Source organism: Thamnophis sirtalis, unplaced genomic scaffold (genome assembly GCF_051295495.1).
Source record: "Thamnophis sirtalis isolate CommonGarterSnake01/CBP01778 unplaced genomic scaffold, rThaSir2_p1.2 scaffold_7, whole genome shotgun sequence".
Lineage (NCBI taxonomy): Eukaryota > Metazoa > Chordata > Lepidosauria > Squamata > Natricidae > Thamnophis > Thamnophis sirtalis.
Window position 1 is genome coordinate 62,694,114 of NW_028261387.1, and position 20,579 is coordinate 62,714,692.

The window sequence follows — 20,579 nt, forward strand, 5'->3', positions numbered from 1 at the left end:
GCATTGTTTCTCAGCTTCTTTTCTTTAAACTGCTTTAACTTATTTACATTTGAATTTAGCACGTTGATTTTATTTTCCAGTCTGATCTTCCATTCTGGTGGTCAAATGTTTAGCTTTCTTTCTTTATCATTAATTCTACATCCTAGGTATTCAATTATAACTGCAGTCATACTGTACAGTATTCAGTTTGCTTCTTGAAGTGAGCTAGTGTCTCTTATTTAATATTACAGATTGGCATCTTTTAATACTTGTGCTCTGTTTCTTTGGAACAATCTTCAATGAAGGCAACCTTATTTCATTGTTTTATGCTGTTTTTTTCTTTGTTTCAATTCTTCGTTTTCAGTTAGAAGGATTTTGTTCTTTCTGAAATGAAGGCAGAGGAGAGAGTGACTGGTTTGGGAATGAAAATGATTCAATAGAAATGCTGGCTGCCTCTATGGCTGGTTTCCTCTGGGTTTGCTTCTATAGTCTGAGCTACTTTTGGCAAGGTTTTGATTTCTTTACCCTGGGTAGACCTATGCAGTTCTTCCAATTCTGCTCCTGTGAATACTTTACTTTGTATTATAAATCACTGTTGATCTGCTATCCCCTGTTCTGTTACTTTCTGATTCTGGATGTTGCTCTTTCCAGACCAACTGCATTCTTTCTGATATCCTTTTCTTGCTGGACTTGATTTGTATTAACATATCATTATTTCTTTGTTTTCAATCTTTGTATATTTGTGACTGATAAACAACTTTTCTTCCAGTAGTTCTGCTCCTGCTGGCCTTGGTTGCTCAGCCAACAGTCCTGAGTCCTGTAGCCCATTTGTCACCAGAGATCCAGGAACTCCAACACCTAGCATGGTCCTTGTTGACCTAGGTCCATGGTGGCAAATCTATGGAATGCATGCCAGAAGTGGCACGGAAAAACCCTCTCTGTGGGCATGAGTGCCGTCGCCAGCTGCTCTTCTGGTTTCTGGCGCACCAGCTGGTGATCACACATGCTAGAGTGCTGGAAACCCAAAGACCAACTGGCACATGTGCTCTGGCACATATGAAGAGAATGCGTGCACACACACATGTTCCACTTTGGGCACTTGGTGCCGAAAAGGTTCGCCATCACTGACTTAGTTGATGATCAATCTGGTATGGGTTACTGCAAATTACTGTATACCTCACCATTTTATTTACTGGAGAAACATTCTTTGCCTGGGTCTTCTGATGAGATCTGCAAATACAAGTAGAACAACTGTTGAAAAGGTCAGGGAAAAATGTGCTACCATAACTAACTGTTCCTTGAGGGAAGAAATCTTGCAGTTGTTGCAAAACAGACAATGAGCTAGACATTTTGGAATATTTGAACACCCATATTCTTGCCGCATACTTTTTTAGAGCAAAGATACAGATCCATAATGCTGAGAGATTTAGTTCTCACACAATTAGTGAAAAATGGTATAATAGCAAATGTATCATGATAGCAAACATGATAATGTGACGACAAAGACTATAAAGAGGCAAGCTAATCTGCTCAAAAGATAGAGAATGTATTCCTAGATACAGTGGGAAGGAAAATGTGTAGGAGTGTTAGGTTATACTGGACTTCATATGGAACACTGCAGTTGCTGAAATACTTTTGTTATGACTTCCTACTTTCTTAACATATATTTCAATACAATATCCAACAAAATAGATCCACATGGAACTTTTTCAAAAAAAATAAAAAAGCCAGACCACTGAACTCAGTATAGCAAAACCAACACAAACGACAAAAAGGATAAAATTACTATACATTAAAAAATCTCAGAAACAATAAACAGACTGCCACTTGACATTATTGTAGCATGCAAACCAATTAAAGCTCTCTGAAATATCTTAATTAACTCAAGTAGCCAAAAAATAAAAACAAGAGTCATCTACAACACAAAGTTTAAGGGTTGTAACAGCCATAGGACAGATAGGCAGAAGACTAGCAGAGCACATCCATGAGCACCAATTAGCTATCAGAAGATACAATGAAAACCCTTCAATTTCATAACATATGACAAATATAATCTGGAAAAACTTCCTAGATCAAGCTAAATCCAAAAATGGTAGGGAATTCCTGGGAGCTTGGTATTCAGGCAAATCAGCCATCAACAGGCACCTAGGGATAAACAATACTTACCATTCCATGAAGACAATAAAAAAGCTAAAAGGGGAACCAAAAGACCAGAATACCTCCTTGAAAATAATCAACAGTCAGATAAGCATGAAGTAACACTAGGTTTAACACCAGGCAAAAAATTAAGCAGTAAATAATACCCTAATAATGGAACTACCAACTCAGGCAAACAATCAAGCAGTAAACAACAGTTTAATCAAAGAATTACCAAAGAGTAAACAACGCCTCCACCAACACTGACAAGGCAAATCCCACTCGCTATAGCACTAAAGATGTTATCTAGTCAGGTAATAAAATGCTTCAAGCAAGAGAACATCAAAAACTCCACAGTTCAACCCTGAGCTACGTACATTCTCTTCTATAAGTATATCTTTATTACTTGTCATTCTTGCAATTTTTGCTAAAGGTTTATTCTCCAATATGATAATTCCTTCTTGTTACTGTATCCAAATCTTATTTATTTATTTAAATTTATAATAGTCACCCAACACTATGGATTCTGGGTGGTGGTACAACACTAAACCAAATACTCCAAATACATAAAAACAAGCAAAATCTAAAACCACAATGTCACTCCAGACTAAAATGATCTAAAAATAATACAAAACAAAGCAAAACACTACTACTTCAAACAATATTAACCTCAGGCCTGGGTCCAAAGTCAGGCTTTTCAGAATCATGGGAGACAAGGTGATATCCCTTTCATTAAATTACTATAGATTGTAAATCCCTTTGGAATCCAGTAGCAAAAATATATGCTTTCTGTAGTTATTATAATAATTTATACATGAGGAGGACAATGTAATATTTGCTGTCAAGCCCTTAGAGAAGAACACCAGAGACTTTAATATGGAGTTTAAAAACATAAATCGAAGGAAACATATAGAGTTGGAAAAGGAGTTCCCATTGATTAGATAATGAATCTTGCCATCAATTAATTGTTTATTGCTGCTCCTGTTTCTCTCTAAACTCCTCACAATTCTTATAACATTAAGAAACCTGTAATAAGGAACAACCCTTCTTTTTAACAACAGTAATAACAAAATGAATGTTGGCTAAAGATGCCGAAAAAATGAAGCTTTTTTAACAGTTGTCTAGCTGGATCTTTCAGTTTTGATATGGATTAGCAATATTTTGCAAGAATCTCAGGCCCAAGAATAAGACCACAAAACTGATGGGGAGGTACAATCTGTGCTTCCAATTCTCACACAGATGACCAAGGCCAAAGTATTTAGGATAAAATATGGGGAAATTCCTTCTGTACTGTGCTGTGTTGAGCAAGGGTAATGGGCATGAAGCCATGGAGGCAATGCATTTTGTATGTATGGGAACTCAATGTAATGCTTTCCAATTTCAGTAAATGGATTGTGAGCTTGATGACAATCAATTACTGCAACTATCAGAAATTGTAATAAGAAAACTAAATAAAGTTAAATAACTCTTGATGATAATAGATGATGAGTAAGAGAGAAGGTTCATGAGACTTCAGCTGAACCACAAACATTGGAATGAATAGTTTCCATTCTCACAAGGCTAAATGTGCAAGATTTGCACATTACATGCGACTGAAGGTTTTATGAAGTTGCCGGTGGCATCAGAATAAAATAAGTTCTGGCGCTTCACAGTTGAGCAGTCTAAGTCTTAAAGGTTACACAAATGATTAAATGCCAATGGGTAGTCTCACATATCTGACCTTTACTTAATTTTCAGATGTTATCACATCAGATATTGGGATTGATTTGTTTCTGAAGAAGCCAGATCTGGTTGTTTGTTTATTGCGAAATGTACAATATTTTATTGACATTTCAGTAGGAGGTGGTCTCTTGGAAGGGCACTCTTCTGAAACATAACTAAAGGTAAAGGTTCCTCTCGCACATAAGAGATAGTCGTTCCCGACTCTAGGGGGTGGTGCTCATCTCCGTTTCAAAGCCGAAGAGCCAGCGCTGTCTGAAGATGTCTCCATGATCATGTGGCAGGCATGACTAAATGCCAAAGGTGCATGAAACATTGTTACCTTCCTACCAAAGGTGGTCCCTATTTTTCTACTTGCATTTTTACATGCTTTCGAACTGTTAGGTTGGCAGAAGCTGGGACAAGTAACAGGAGCTCACTCCATTAGGCAGCGCTAGGGATTCAAACCTTTTGATCGACAAGTTCAGTGCCTTAGCCACCACGTCCCATTAAATGTAACTAGATTCTTCAAATAATACACACAGATATTGTGTGTATTGACCTGGCTCTTCTCACAGAGAAGAGTTGTCCAGTCTCCCAGCTGCGGAAGTTCAATATTCAAAACCACTGATGAAAGAGAGGAGGTGGGAGTGATGGAACCAAAGAAAATAATATAGGGAACACAAAGAATATGTCTTCTCTTGACAATATAGTGTCATAATTCCTCAAGTATTTTATTGATCCCCAAGTAGAATTGTATTAATGCATACAAAATCTTTGAGGTAATGGATGCATTTGTCCTGTACTTTTCCTGGCAGACCCTTTCAAATTGGGATTTAAGCCTCATTAATTCCAAGCCACATCTGAGTTAACAATTGAAAATCAACAATATATTATCTCACTGAGCATTTATCTTGTCTTAGGTTATTGCTTTTGTGACTGGCAGTCACCTGTTTGAAAGATTCATCAAAAATAGCCCTGAACAGTGTCACAAACTGACATAGTTATTCACATCAGGGCTGTAAATTGGTTGCCTCTCCCTCTGTCAGAACGTTAATTATAAATCCCACATTAAATCAGTCCAAGAAAGGTGTACAATTCATTGAGAAAGGAAAGTACTAAATCTGCCCTGATTTCATCATACATCAACCAAAAAAGCAACTGTTCAGCCATTGAGAACTGATGCCGCTCCCACTATGGCTGCTAGATGATCCGGGATTGCATGTGTGTTGTAACTGGGAATGAATTCCATCCATCATACTTGTGGCACCTGTTTATTACTCATCAACCAATCATTCTCAGTTGCCACACGATTATGACACTAAAAAGATGCTAGAAATTTGTCCCATATACACTTCAAGAGATTTACAATATAACCATGGTTTATTTCTGGAGTATTGCTGCTTTTTCTCATTCTTCATGGATGAGATGAGTAGCTGATCCTTCTGTAAGAACTTCATTCAGGCCACGTCAAACAGTGGAAGAGTTAAGGATAAGGATGAGGTAGATATGTTGTTTTTACTACAGATATAAAAAGACCTAATAATAAACGTCATATACCACAGAATCCAAACCACATTCCACAGAATCCAGCCTCTATTTTCTGTCTCTCTTTCTCCCACTCTTACGTGGTGACAGACTTCTTGCTATTTGTTTCTCAACTTTGGATCATAAGGGCACCTGCATTGTCTTTTGCTAAAAGTCCTGCCTTGTTTGCAAGCTACCCACTCCTAGTCTAAAAGCTCATAGATAAATCATAGATAGATTTAAAAGCTTAGATAAATTCACACATAGTTCTTACACCGAATATTATGTAAGAACTTGTGTTATGTTACTAGCCATCTCACATGAAGTTATTTTATATACCCACAATGCTACCCATCAAATAGCACACTGCTGCAGCAATCTACAGAAAAATGTATAAGTAAGCACTGCAGCTTGCTGCAAAACTAGCTTACGTAACTTCAAGTACACATGGCACCACACAGTTCAAGAATGCTAAGGAGGAATAAAGTATAATTTATATAATTATAGATGCTAGAAATTTACTATGAAATCATATTCTAAATTACAAAATTGTTATACATTAAAGAGCTCTTTTTTTAGCCTGGGGCATTTAAAATTACCTGTCAAAAGAAACAATTATAAAATAAACTAATTCCATGTGTGGCATCAGAGAAATTTTCAAGGTTTAAGATTTAATTTTCATCACATAATCTTTATAAAACATGTTGCCAGAAGAAGTAGAGTGGATAATCTCAGTTATAACAAATATGCAGTAAAGGCCATTTATGACTTATACTACTACTGTTGATCCTTGAATGCTACCTGAAAAAGTCAATATTATAGCAGATGGGTGAAGTTATCAATTGATGTCAGTGACTTAAGTTTATATTTTGCAAGGATCAGCTGATCAAAGCATTTATACTGCTATTGTAAAAATACTAACTGTCCTTTCGGGGAGAATAATGATGCCTTTCATCGCAATCCTAAACTGAGTACCTCAGTCGTCTTAGCTAGATAAATTTATATTTATTAGGGCTGGACAAGTTTGGTTTCAACTCAAAAGAGTGCTTTGGAGAGCTTAGGAATGTGAATAAAACACCTACCTGTGACTCATTAAAGCAACTTTTCCAGCTGCAGTTGCACAATCCTGAAAACCAACAGGTATTTTAATTTCTCACAGATAGCATATTTTTTCGAAGAATCTCTTCCTAAATGAAACCAAAGCATTACACAGCCCTAATATTTATTCTCTCTCCATTAAATTGAAATTGAATCTATAACGTTTCAGAGAATTTAATGGACATTCAGCTGTTTGAGGTGGTTTTTCATTTTCATGGTCTTCATCTTACATGGGTAGACAGGCTATCTTTTCTCAAGAGTGATGATAGAGAATTATTCTAAATGACAAAGCCAAGCATTACCTCTGTCAAACGTTGGTGACAAATAAGAAAGCAATTAATACAGTATTGTCTTTATGTCTTAATCCTTTAGTTTAGCGATTACAGTATAAAAGCTATTTTCTCTGTGCTAAATCACAGAAGGTCAATACACTTGCACTCACTATTCCTTCTGCTTGCTTATATTTCAGCTAACAAAAATCTGGTCTATTTATCTTCTTACCTGAGGTAGAGCAGAGTTTAACTGTCTCTGCAATTGGTCTCGTTCATGCAAAGTCTCTTGCAGTCGGCCCTGAGACACAGACAGTGTCTCACGTGTTTCCCGAAGAGTCTCTAGCAGTTTATCTCTCTCATCAAGCATGTTCACCATCAGCTGTTCAAAGTTGGCATCAGAATCAGAGCCTGGTTGTGGCCCTAAGGGGTCACCCTCACTAATGGTAGGCATTACCTCACACATCATGGCAATACTTGCAAATTGCCTGTGCTAGAGGAAGAACTTGAATTGCCAAGGAAATCTCCCTAGAATGCCTCTTAAGGCAGTACAAACAGCAAGTTAAGGTCACATGGTTACTGTAGGCCACTGCAGATTGTGGCAACTGTCAAATGTAAGATGATAATGTCCATAAAATCTCCATTTCCTTTTGCAGATAACTGAAACTAACATTACATATCTAGAAAAATCAGAAAAAGTCATCACATTGTTACGCTCAATGTATATATAAAGTAATTAAGATCAGCAAGGCCCCTAGATTGAATTGATAATGTAATCTTGTGAGAGTCATTCCCATAATCTTTGACAGATATTCCTTTGATCTCTCCAACGATGACCATCAACCAGGGCATACAGTTCTTTGTTCTTAAAAATGTTCATTGTTTCCATTCAGCACCAAAATCCTTGCTGGTTTTAAGATCTAGAAAGGATTAGAAAGCCTACAAAATATTTCTCTTGTCTTGATATGATCAATAAAAATCAACTTAGATAGATCAAGCAAAAGTTTATGAAATCCAAAGGGAAAGTAGACTGATCATTCTTGAAGCAAGGTTAAACTTTTGCTGAAGATTCATCTTTCATTCTTCATTTAAAATCTGTTGGAAAAGAAAATATTTAGAGGTTAGAATTGTGTTTCATTTCTAAATTTAGATCAAAACCTTTTCATTTACAAAAAAATTCAGAAGGGGAACAGTTTATGGAGAATTCTACATCACAGATTAATACAGTTTACCATTTGTTCCCTATAGCCATTCTTAATATAACAATCAGGTGTTGTTGTTTTTTAATGTAGATACCATGGAGCATTTGTTCTAATTTCAGAGCTTTAATGTTTATTGAACATTGTATCTTTTGCAAACCACTGTACTATAATGTATCTTGAAATTAAGTATATTTTGCCTAGATCCTTTTAATCTAAATTCTATTGCAGAATATTTGCTTATTTTTATCAGAATACTAGACAATCCATAACTCCTTGGATCACAGTTTCTGAGATTTTTCCTTACCAGATTCCTCAATGCTTTCAACAATGACAAAGTTGCTACTGTTCTGCCTTCCCCAAACCAGCTGGAATACATTTAGAGATGTATCTGTTTGAAAATAGCCCAGTCAAACATCCGCACAGGAAATATTTTATGATACTTTGTATTATCATAAACTGCTTTATGATTATTTTATGCCATAAAATAATTTATTAAATTTGCCAAATTTCAAAACTCATTTGAAGTACCTTCGTTGAAAAGGTTTTGCTCTATGGTGTGTGAGAAGCCCTGTTACTACAATAATGAAATATTTGGGGGGGATATTAAAAAAGGCAGAATATTATATTTCTCCAAAGGAGAAATTGAGAAAAATCTTAATAGAGACAAAAAGCAGCACCCAGCATTTGCCTGAAGTCTTTAGAGATGGAGATTTTGTGCCTATTAAGAAAACCAATCTATTCAGAAACAAAAGACCTTCAACTCCAGGTGATGGGATTGAGAAGGACAGGACTTGACCTTCAGGACATAATAGGATTAACCCACCACCATTGAAATAGCAAGAGACACAAAAGCCCCTTCACTACACAATCCCAAAGTCACAGAAATCTATAAAGATCCACCCATTCATTCAACCAATTTGTCAGCTGTCCTAGAACTGCATGCTGTTGGTGGTTCTGCTCTTCAATAAACAAGAATCCTTCTTTCCAATCAACTTCCATTTTATTTCCAGCGCCTTTCTCCCGGCTTGGAAGTAGACCAGATTTTTCTTCCTACAGATGTACGATTTCACCCAATTAAAGGTTACAGGAATTAGAGTTGTATTACTCTATAAATTTTTCATATTCTTGTACTGCCTCTTGCTTTAGGGTAATGATTTGATTATTTCTCTTGCAGTTATCCAAATTTACTGAAGTATATCACTTCCAATGTGTGAAAAAGAGAGATCACAAGCAGTACTATTTTTCTTGCAGTAAAAAGATAAATCAACATTAAAATTATTTCTATAGCACCACCTCCTGATCATATAGTACCAAGGCATATGCGTATAGCACCAAATTATGTAATCTCATTTGTTTAAAAATATGATTAATATGATTTATTGAACAAATATTTTGAGTGTACATTCTATGGGAGATGGGCAGTCTAGAAATATAAACAAATAAATATTGTGTGAAATAAAACAATACAAGTAGAAGAGCCAGAAGAAAAAACAATTTAAAACAAGAATAAGTGAAAAAAGAGGATGCATTTGAATGTTGGTGACAAAATAGAATGAATTTTTCTCCCACCAAAATTAGAGTAAAAATGGGAGTCGAATGTCTTAGAGAGCACTGACACCAAATCCTATCTGAAATCTCTAATAGTCCTAAAACTGCCATTTTACAGGCTGATTGCAACTCAATATTTTTGCTTTGTTTGGATTTTTAAGAGTTTAAGTAGAAGTGAGAAATATCTGCAAGGCAAATCCTCCCACCTATCTTTCAACCCTCTTCTCCAAACCTAAAATTGGCCTAAAATGGCTGCTGGGGAAAAGTTGTTTTACGAGTGCGCTTTGTCCTTCCCAGAGGTGTCTTGTTCCCATCACCGCCCTCAAAACACTGAAAATACACCCACACACAAACACAAGGAGAAAAATATCAGCCTCACTCCTTTCAGTGGCATAAACACATTGGCAACTTCTGCAGCCCCAAACATTATCCATGCCTATATATAAAAACACTAGCAACAGCTAGATCAAATAAATATATGGCAGGTTGGGGATTGATTTGCAGGTGAAATCATCTTGAAATCTTGAACCTGGCCTGGAATGTCATCAAAAGGAGTTTAAAATATAGTAATCCAAACCTGGAAATGTTTTTCAAAAAACTTATACAATACAATACAATACAATAGCAGAGTTGGAGGGGACATTGGAGGTCTTCTAGTCCAACCCCCTGCCTAGGCAGGAAACCCTACACCATTTCAGACAAATGGGTATTCAGCATCTTCTTAAAGACTTCCAGTGTTGGGGCATTCACAACTTCTGGAGGAAAGCTGTTCCACTGATTAATTGTTCTAACTGTCAGGAAATTTCTCCTCAGTTCTAAGTTGCTTCTCTCCTTGATTAGTTTCCACCCATTGCTTCTTGTTCTACTCTTAGGTGCCTTAGAAATAGTTTGACTCCCTCTTCTTTGTAGCAACCCCTGAGAAATTGGAACACTGCTATCATGTCTCCCCTAGTCCTTCTTTTCATTAAACTAGACATACCCAGTTCCTGCAACCTCATATGTTTTAGCCTGCAGTCCCCTAATCATCCTTGTTGCTCTTCTCTGCACTCTTTCTAGAGTCTCCACATCTTTTTTACATCGTGGCGACCAAAACTGAATGCAGTATTCCAAGTGTGGTCTTACCAAGGCATTATAAAGTGGTATTAACACTTCACGTGATCTTGATTCTATCCCTCTGTTTATGTAGCCTATAACTGTGTTGGCTTTTTTGGCAGCTGCTGCACACCACTGGCTGATATTTAAATGGTTGTCAACTAAGACTCCAAGATCCCTCTCACAGTTACTACTATTGAGCAAGTTATCACCTATATTGTACCTGTGCATTTCATTTTTCTTGCCTAAATGTAGAACCTTACTCTTTTCACCATTGAATTTCATTTTATTAGACAGTGCCCAATGTTCACGTTTGTCAAGATCCTTCTGTATCTTGAGCCTATCTTCTGGAGTGTTGGGTATTCCTGCCAGCTTGGTGTCATCTGCAAATTTGATGAGTTCCCCATTTATTCCCTCATCTAAATCATTGATGGAGATGTTGAAGAATGCTGGGCCTAAAACAGAGCCTTGGGATACTCCACTGCATACTTCCCTCCATGTAGATGCAGTTCCATTGAGGAATCCATCTGGTGGTGATGCTGTCTAGCCCACATTTTTCTACTTTATCTAGTAGTAGGTTATGGTCTATTTTATCAAATGCCTTACTGAAGTCCAAGTAAATTATATTGACAACATTTCTCTGGTCCACTAATTTTGTCACTTTGTCGAAGAATGCAATAAAATTAGTCTGGCATGATCTGTTTTTGACAAACCCATGATGGCTTTTGGCTATTGCTTTGTTTACTTCTAGATGTTCACTAATTTGTTGCTTGATTATCTTTTCCAGAATCTTTCCTGGTATTGAGGCCAGCCTGATAGGTCTATAGTTTCCTGGATCTATTTTTTTCCTTATTATGCATTTACCAAAAAATGGCATATAAATTTGAATATCGAACAAGCATTCTCAAGATAATTACACACAGTAGCAGTATCTTTTGTATTCCATACAAAATTCAGAATGACAACAATAATATATTTTGAATTGAATCAAATAAGGCACTGAAGCCGGAATACATAAAACCGTTATCTAGTAGGCTAATGTTCTCCATGAGTCTGGAAGTATATCTGTATGTATATGCCAGTAGTGAGTTGTCAATATTTTTACTACTGGTTCGGGCACGCTCGTGCAAGCATCCAGGCGGGTGGGCGAAGCCTCCTGCCGCTGCTACTACCAGTTTGCCTGATCCAGGCTGAACTGGGATCAACCCACCTCTGGTATATGCATGGACTAAGTAGATTTTAGTCTTTCCACTATTATGACGGCCTTCAGCTGAAGAAGTCCACTAAGATATATTATCTACAAAAAAAAATTCCAGGAAAAGCTATCCATAAGTCTTATGAAAAACACACTCAAGGGGGAAATTTATCATACTGTAAGATTAATGGAAGCTGAAGTAGTTCTACCGTTAATACAAGTCAATGTATTGCCAAGTATTTCTGAGAAAAGTCTCTTGAGTACCACTCTTCCTGAACAAAAAATACCAGATGCCACCAGCAAAACACAATATACACTCAAACTATTCTGCAATTAATTAACATGTAAATATAGTTTTAAAAGCTTCAGCTGTACTGAAGGGGCTGCTACTGAATGCTAGAATTGGAAGAATGCCCTGTTCAAATTAAGCCTTTCTGGTCAAGCCCAGATATACATTTTAATAGGGAAGTATTATTACCACACATTCCCATAAATTCCTTCCCAAAATGAAAATCAGCTTGTTATAATGATGAACGATTATCTTTGCAGAGATAAAATACTGGCCACAAAAAAAATCAATAATATCAAGAAAAGAAATTAGCACATAGAAACAATCACTGTATCATCAGCAGCCCAGCAGAGGTGGGTTCCTACCGGTTCGGACTGATACGGCCAAGTAGGTAGTAACTCGGCCTGCCACGCCCCGAACTATCAGCGTCGCCATAGGCACTGCCATCTTGCTTTTTGCTTCTGCACATTTTTTTACTACTGCACACAGCGTGCATCAAGCACATGCACAAAGCGTGTCCCTGAGTGAATTAGCAGTAGCAGAAGCCTGAACCCGCCCCTGTAGCCCAGGAACCATATTTCTTAAAAATAAGACAAATATGAAGAACCAACTGAAAATGTGTAAATGAATGCACTGAATTTAACAAAATTCAACATGCTCTTACAAATATAATTCAGGACTTACGCACATGATCCAACTTTATTCTACTTTTTCCATTTTTTGTTTGTTTAGTATGGTTGGAAAATAATCAGAATAAGCTATTTCCAATCTTGTGTTCAACAGATGGTAACTTATAAATATCAGTAGCAGTTTTCACTTAACAAGGAGATATGAGATCAAAACACGTGCATTATTAGATTCAAAATGAGTAACGCTATTTTCCTCCAACTTCATTTTATCTTATTTGTGTGGCACATCCAAAGAGTGGAAATCTAACAATAAGAGGCCAACAATGCAAATGCCGTCCTGAAATCCTATTCTGAAATATCAGCTACAGCTAACTTGCATTTTTAGGTGCTTATGTATATCATACTGTCATTTTTCATGGCAGGCCAGAACCCATCTGAATCTTACCTGTACAGGTAATCCTTGACATATGATGGAAATGGAGCCTGCCCATTTGTCATAACAGGCATAAAATGAGTGACTTGTGTGACCGATCCAATTTTATGACCTTTTTGTAGTGATTGTTAAGCGAACACTTTGGTCATTAAGTGAACCAATAGTTTACTATGGGCAAAAGTTTTGGCAAAAAACAGAAATTTCAATGTTTGGCAAAACCATCATAAAATGCTATCACATTATGCTGCAAATGGCCATAAATGTGTCTGTGTTGCCAAGCATCAAAAGTTTGGTCATAAAACTGCAAAAAAGACCTGACAATGTCCCCCCTCAACCAGTTGCCGGTTGTCTATAAAACCCTGCATGGTATGTATGTATGTATGTATGTATGTATGTATGTATGTATGTATTTATTTATTTATCATTATCATTATTATTATTATACGGAGCGGCTCAGTGGCTAAGATGCTGAGCTTGTCAATCAGAAAGGTCGGCAGTTCAGCGGTTCGAATCCGTAGTGCCGCATAACGCAGTGAGCTCCCATTACTTGTCCCAGCTTCTGCCAACCTAGTAGTTTGAAAACATGTAAAAATGCAAGTCTTATCTTATCTTATCTTATTTTATTATTTGTATGCCGCCCTTCTTCGGGAGGACTCAGGGCGGCGAACAATTCAAAGGGGAAAAAAAGGGGGGGAACATAAAAGACAAAATACAAATAATAAAAGTAGACAACAGTCGCACAACCATACATGTCGAGAGGGGAGGGAACTCATCACCCCCAGGCCTGCCGGCAAAGCCAGGTTTTGACGGCTTTTCGGAAGGCCTGGAGAGAGGTGAGGGTCCAAATCCCTGCGGGGAGTTCATTCCAGAGGGCCGGAGCTGCCACAGAGAAGGCCCTCCCCCGGGTAATAGCCAGGTAGCATTGGCTGGTAGATGGCACCCGGAGGAGCCAACCCTGTGAGATCTAATGGGTCTGTGGGAGGTAATTGGCAGCAGGCGGTCTCTCAAGTACCCAGATCCAAGTAGAAAAATAGGGGCCACCTTTGATGGGAAGCTAACAGTGGCATTTAGTCATGCCGGCCATGCGACCACAGAGATATCTTTGGACAGTGCTGGATCTTTGGCTTTCAAACGGAGATGACCACTACCCCCTAGAGTCGAGAACAACAAGCATATATATGTGACGGGAATCTTTATCTTTACCTTATCATCTTATAGGACCTAGAAAGCATGCCTTCTTGGAGATGGCTTCTACACTGTGGAACAATTTTACCCTAGAGATCAGTACTGCTGACACTCTTTTGATTTTATGTAACCATCTCATTGGTTTGATTTTTATTTTTTTTTGGTTCTGGTTCTGCCTTCCAGTGAGTTACCCTCTTTTGGTGGGGGGATCTTTTTTCTTCTTTTTTTATTTGTAAGCCTTCAAAAGTCACTGCATAGTCAAGCAATCTATTTTATTCAGTACTATTTTAACTATTTTATCAGAATTTTAGTCATGTTTGCCCGTTCAACTTGAAGAAATAAAAGGTATAATTTCCTTCACCCACATCACTAACTTTTTCCCAAAACCTGAAAAGCACATAACTGTAAACTTTGTTCTATACTATAAACTAAAGTGGAAATAAAACTACTTGCCTTATCTTGATGTAATTTATATAATATTCTTCCTTTGTCTAGATACAGAGATGTGGAACAAACTGTTACAACACACCCTCTCATTTTATAAGGCAGGGGTCCCCAACCTCAAGTCCATGGACCAGCATCTGGGCATGGCATGCCAGAAACCAGGCCACACAAACAAGCAAAGCCCCATCTCTGAGATGCAGGCAGCATGCAAAATCACGCCCCCCTTCACACCCTCAGTCCGCGGAAAACCTCTTTCTATGGAACTGGTCCTTGGCGCCCAAAAGATTGGGGACTGTTGTTATAAGGATTGATTCAAGTTTACTGAGGTTTTTTAATCTATTGGGAGTCATAAGAGGAGAAGGGATAAAAACTGTATTTGCTCTCCCCACCTTTCTTACTCCTCAAATGGTTTCCTATGATGTGGGATATGGCTCTAAATACTCAGCATGGAAGACTCTCTGCCGTTCTAGAATCAGAAGACTGTCTTATGGCTTTGAAGTGGGGGATAAGTGACAAAGGAAACTATTTGCTTTCTTAAAAACGTATGTTTATAATTCAGGAAACAAAGGCATTTTTAACTTTATGGCATGTATTACATAACTTTAATTTCCATTTCAGAATGCTTAAGAGGTTGAGCATATTGTCTCTTCCATCTCTCCTTACACTATAGTACAATGCTTATTTAAAAGTACTAACCTTTGAAAATACATGCATATTACTCTGCTTTATCTTAAATCACTACAAACTATATAAACTACCATCTGCACATTTTATTTATTTATTTAGGATTTTTTTTTTGCCACCCATCTCATATCCAACAGCTCTGGGTGGCTTACAGCATAAAACTTTAAAGCATGAAAAAACATTAAAATCAACTATCATAGAACACAGTGGATAAAAATAATTAACAAATACAAACCCTTAACATCAGATGGGAAAGGAAGGAGCCAGACACACTTGGGGGGGAGGGGAGGGGGGATTAAGTTTTAGTTAGTGAACCCCTCCAGCATGAAGCTTCCTGATTAGGTCCCAAATTATCTGGCAGAGCCAAATCTTGAGGCTTTTTCAAAATGCCAAGAGGGCGTGAGCCAATCTCATCTCAGGGGGTTAAGATGTTTCAGAGATCAGGAGTCATGGCAAAGAAGGCTCTTCTCCTAGATCCCATCATTCGCTGCTGGGATCTGCAGTTTGGCCCCTCTGCTCCAAAATATGGCCCTCTGCTAGCATGGGATGAGGAGGTTCTCACATATTAGCTTTTTCTTGAATTAGGAAACTATTTGGAGAAGAGTAGACAACCTGTGTCCAACTGGGTGTCCGTTTCCTTACCTAAACAGAGAAACAGAATGACTATGGGATGGTAAAAATGAAATGGAAGCAGAAAAGTCCACAGAGGGACTTGTGGGAAGCTGGTGGGAAGCTGGCAGGAAGCATCAAAAACCTTCCTTCCTCATAGCCTGGTCCATAATCCCTTCACGCTACAAAGAATGGGGACTCTGAACACAAATTCAGATAGAAAGCCACAAGTTGCAGCTCATTCTAGAAGGCCAGTGCACCAGCATAAACTGTAGTTAAAAATGGGCATCTGTTTGAATATCCTTCTTGTTCTACAAATGCAAGGAAATACCAACATAGATTTACTATTCACTTTAAAATATCAGGATAGGAAAAACACTTAATGACATTCAAGTATTAATATCTGAACTAGCAATTATTAGTATCTAAATGATGCAGCTGCAACAGCCTCTGATTTCTGTGCACAAACACGTACAATTCCTCCTCTGCATTAGATCACAATAAGTGCTAATTTATTCAGAGGTAAAAGAACTAAGCAGTACCGCCAAAGTCTACACTGTAACACACTAAAGCTTTGACGAGACAAATAATTACGCCTTGCTCCACATCAGTTGAAAGCTTTAATATATCGTGTCGCTTGCCTTAGCACCAAGTAACAATAGGAAATTATTTGATTTCATCCTCTAGAAAACAGACAAGAAAACTATATTATTATATTACAAGATCCAATCTGGGTTGGTCACCAGGACCAGAAGTTTACTCTTCTGAACTTTTGGACTTGTGCTAGAATTCATCTTCAGGAAAATTCTCTTACACCTGGAATAAACCTATATTAGTTGAGAAGGAAAGGCCTGGTTGCCCATGCAGTTTGGAAAATGAACAAAATTGACATTATCAAAAGAATATGTACCATCAGTTGCTCTTCTGTGCATCAACAGGACAAATTGCTGTGCATTTACTGGAAAATATTCAGTGTTTAACCTGCAAAGTTAACAGGAAAAAAGATGTGTCCATTTTCCACCAACTCATTTTTGTTGTTAGTTGCAAAGTCGTGTCTGACTCATCGTGACCCCATGGCAATGTTCCTCCAGGCCTTCCTGTCCTCTACCATCTTCTGGAGTCCATTTAAGCTCACGCCTACTGCTTCAGTGACTCCAGACACCTCATTCTCTGTCATCCCTTTCTTCTTTTTCCCTCAATCTTTCCCAGCATTAGGCTCTTCTCTGGTGAGTCCTTCCTTCTCATTTGGTGGTCAAAGTATTTGAGTTTTATCTTCAGAATCTGGTCTTCTAAAAAGCAGTTAGGGTTGATCTTCTTTAGGACTGACCAGTTAGATCGCCTCGCAGGAGACTTCTCCAGCACCATAGTTCAAAGGTCTCAATTCTTTGTGCTCAGCCTTTCTTATGGTCCAACTTTCACAGCCATACATTGCAACTGGAAAAAATATAGTCTTGATTATACACACTTTTGTTGGCAGGTGATGTCTCTGTTTTTTAGTATGCTATCTAGATTTGCCATAGCTTTCCGCCCCAGGAGCAAGCATATTTTAATATCTTGGCCACAGACCCCATCTGCAGTGATCTTGGAGCCCAGGAAAATAAAATCTGTCACTACCTTCATTTCTTCCCCATCTATTTGCCAGGAATTGAGAGGGCCAGATGCCATGATCTTACTTTTCTTAATGTTGAGTTTCAAGTCAACATTTCCACTGTCCTTTTTCACCCGCATCAAGAGGCTCTTTAGTTCCTCTCTGCCTCTCTGCCATTAGAGTGGTATCATCTGCATATCTGGGGTTGTTGATATTTCTCCTGGCAATCTTAATTCCAACTTTTGATTCATCTAGCCCTGCCTTTCTCATGATGTGCTCTGCATATAAAGGGCTGATTTAAAACAACCCAAAGAGATATAGTAGAAGATTGCAACCTTAAAGAGCACATTCTATAACTTGAATAATATGCAGCATCCAAAATCATTGCAAGGCCAGATAGAGGTAGTTTTTGACTTACAATCATTTGTTTAGTGACTGTTCAAAGTTACAACAATGAAAAAATTAACTTATGACTGTTTTTCCACTTACGACTATTGCAGCATTCCCTTGGTCATGTGATCAAATTTTGGATGCTTGGCAACTGGCATATATCTATGACAGTTATAGTTTCCCAGGGTCATGTGATCAACTTTTGCAACCTTCTGACAAGCAAAGTCAATGGGGAAGCCAGATTCACTTAATAACTGTGTTACTAAAAACTGCAGTGATTCACTTAAACTATAGCAAGAAAAAACAAAATGGGGCAAAACCCATGTAACAACTGTCTTGCTTAGCAGTGGAAATTTTAGACTCAGTTGTGTTTGTAAGTTGAGGACTACTATAGATATCTGTTCTGGCCCCCCTCTGTCTGGTAATAAACGCAGACACAGGCTTAGCTGTTTGCCACTCTTTATTCACAGCAATTATAACCCTGTTGGCTGAAAGCCCAGACACGAGTCACTGGCAAGAAGTTGGAAGCAACCCAGACTCCAACAGACATGGGAAGACAAGGCAGACCAGACAAGGAGTTTTCCAGATTACTACGAATGGTTGTGTCCTGTAAAAGGACTCCTCCCAAAGTCTCTTCTTATATACTCTCTTGGGAGAGGCCAAGCCACAACCACCTGGGCTTGATTATCTCTTATGAGCCTGTCTCCGTAACTGCTGCCTCCATTTCTCCACCCTTCGTTGCCTGGCGTCAGGGACAAACTCCCTTTGATCTTCCCCACTGCTCCATGCCTCAGGTGCCTCCTGGAGGCCAACCAGCCCCTCTGGTCCCTGCTCTGAGTCTGAACCCTGCCCAGGGTCCTCCACATCTTCCATAGCAGACTCATAGAGTTCCTCGCTATCGGACTCCATCGGCAGCTCCAATGGGTCATGCTGGGCCACAACAGATATCTTATTTCCAACAAGTTTTACTAATCTGCAGTAGCAATTTGTTATATATTTTTGTCAAAGTGTGTACTCATGCAAAGAAAGACAAGGACTGTAATTTTGAGTGCGTGGTTTTAAGAGCTACACAGGCAGAAACATGGTTCAGATCTTGCTCTGGAAAAGTGTTTAACAGAGGAAAAATATAAAAACATATAAAATAAGAAAGGGGAAAACTGCTCCGAGAAGGTAAGGTATGCACAAGTTTTCATACTGCCAGTAAAGTGGTAGTTTCTCTTTTAGGAAGATGATTAAAAACTAAAATCAAACTAAGGAGCCAAGAAAAATGCAAATTGCTAAAAAATATAGGTTGTCAACAGAGAGAGACATATTCTATACTCCCTCCACTTCTAAAATCTGTGCTTGTTTTTTTAAAAAAACATCCAAATGCTGTAACTAAAATAATACAAACAGAGAAGTGTGTATAAAATTCAGCTAATAGGCAAAAGGCAAAAGAAAGTAGGCTTTTTGGAAGATTGTACTGTTTTCCAGACATCTTGGTTAAAAAAAAAATATCAGAAGGCAAGGACCATCTGCAAACATGTGCCTCAGATGCTATGTTATTCATGAGCATACCTAGATCTAAATCCATATAAATCTAGAAGCAATATCTTGATTGACAAAAAGATGTGAAATATAGCATGTTTCTTTTCTCAATTCTCAATTCTCAATTACTACTGTTGACGCTTAAGAAAATTGGAACAAGCCTCTGATTTTTATAAATGAAGAGTGTGTGATCTAAAATTTTCAGGGAAGGGAAGAATTACTTTGTAAAGTTTAGTTTTAAAAAAAAGCTCTCTAAAACATTTTGAAAAATACTGTGCCAGAAACTGGTAACATATTATATATGACAACCCAAAGAACAAATTGAAAAAACTAGCAACACAGCAAAATGCAAGAAGGATTACTTCACAGTTTGATCATTATTTCTAGCTCTAAAAAGTGTGGACTTCATGGATACTATCAGTTGGGTTTTGGAAAACCGAATAGAAGACACAAAAAACCCCACCCCTTAAATGTAACACTATAGCATTGAATTGCTGAGTATACATGCATTTGGAGGGGGGGGGGTCTTTGTTTTTTGGAACACATGAGTCAGATTCTCTATTACAACAGCTCCAAGCCTTATTTCAGCTCAATTCCCATTAAGTATTTTCTGAAAATGTCAACTACAACAGCCTCAGTTAATTTGGTGACCTCTTGCATATTCCATCACATTCTTTGAATAATACTGTAATGTTATTGAGCAATTTCTTTTCAAATTCCCCATCTTCTACACTTGCATCTGTAGGAAATTAGCACCCACCCCTCTCCTACAAGAATGAAATATTTTAGGAAATATTAAAAAGGCAGAATATTATACCACCCTGGATGAGAAAAGTAGAAACATGTTCTTGAAAAGCAGCCCCCACCTTTGTAAATAGCCCCAGAAGGGCTGGGCCAGTTTATCTACAACACAAAAGACATGGCCCTCAGGCAAGATAAGATTAGCCCTCTGCCCATCTAGCAACAGAACTCATCACATGGTACCTGGGGAGATTACATCACCCAGCAAGATTCAACCAAACTTGGGACTCAAGACACTACAAAGTTACCCCTACAT

The 20,579-nt window shown here is 38.0% G+C and overlaps 1 protein-coding gene across 6 annotated transcripts in view; it reads right to left on the bottom strand.

The window, feature by feature from the left end:
• The window catches only part of PPFIA4 (PPFI scaffold protein A4), a 116,002-nt gene that overhangs the window by 78,153 nt on the left and 17,270 nt on the right, over nucleotides 1-20,579 (bottom strand). For all 6 annotated transcript variants that reach the window (XM_087720246.1, XM_087720249.1, XM_087720248.1 and 3 more), the window contains exon 2: nucleotides 6,940-7,802. In XM_087720246.1, coding sequence (XP_087576372.1) covers nucleotides 6,940-7,176 — 237 coding nt within the window. In that variant the 5' untranslated portion in view covers nucleotides 7,177-7,802. The remainder of the gene's footprint in view (nucleotides 1-6,939; nucleotides 7,803-20,579) is intronic.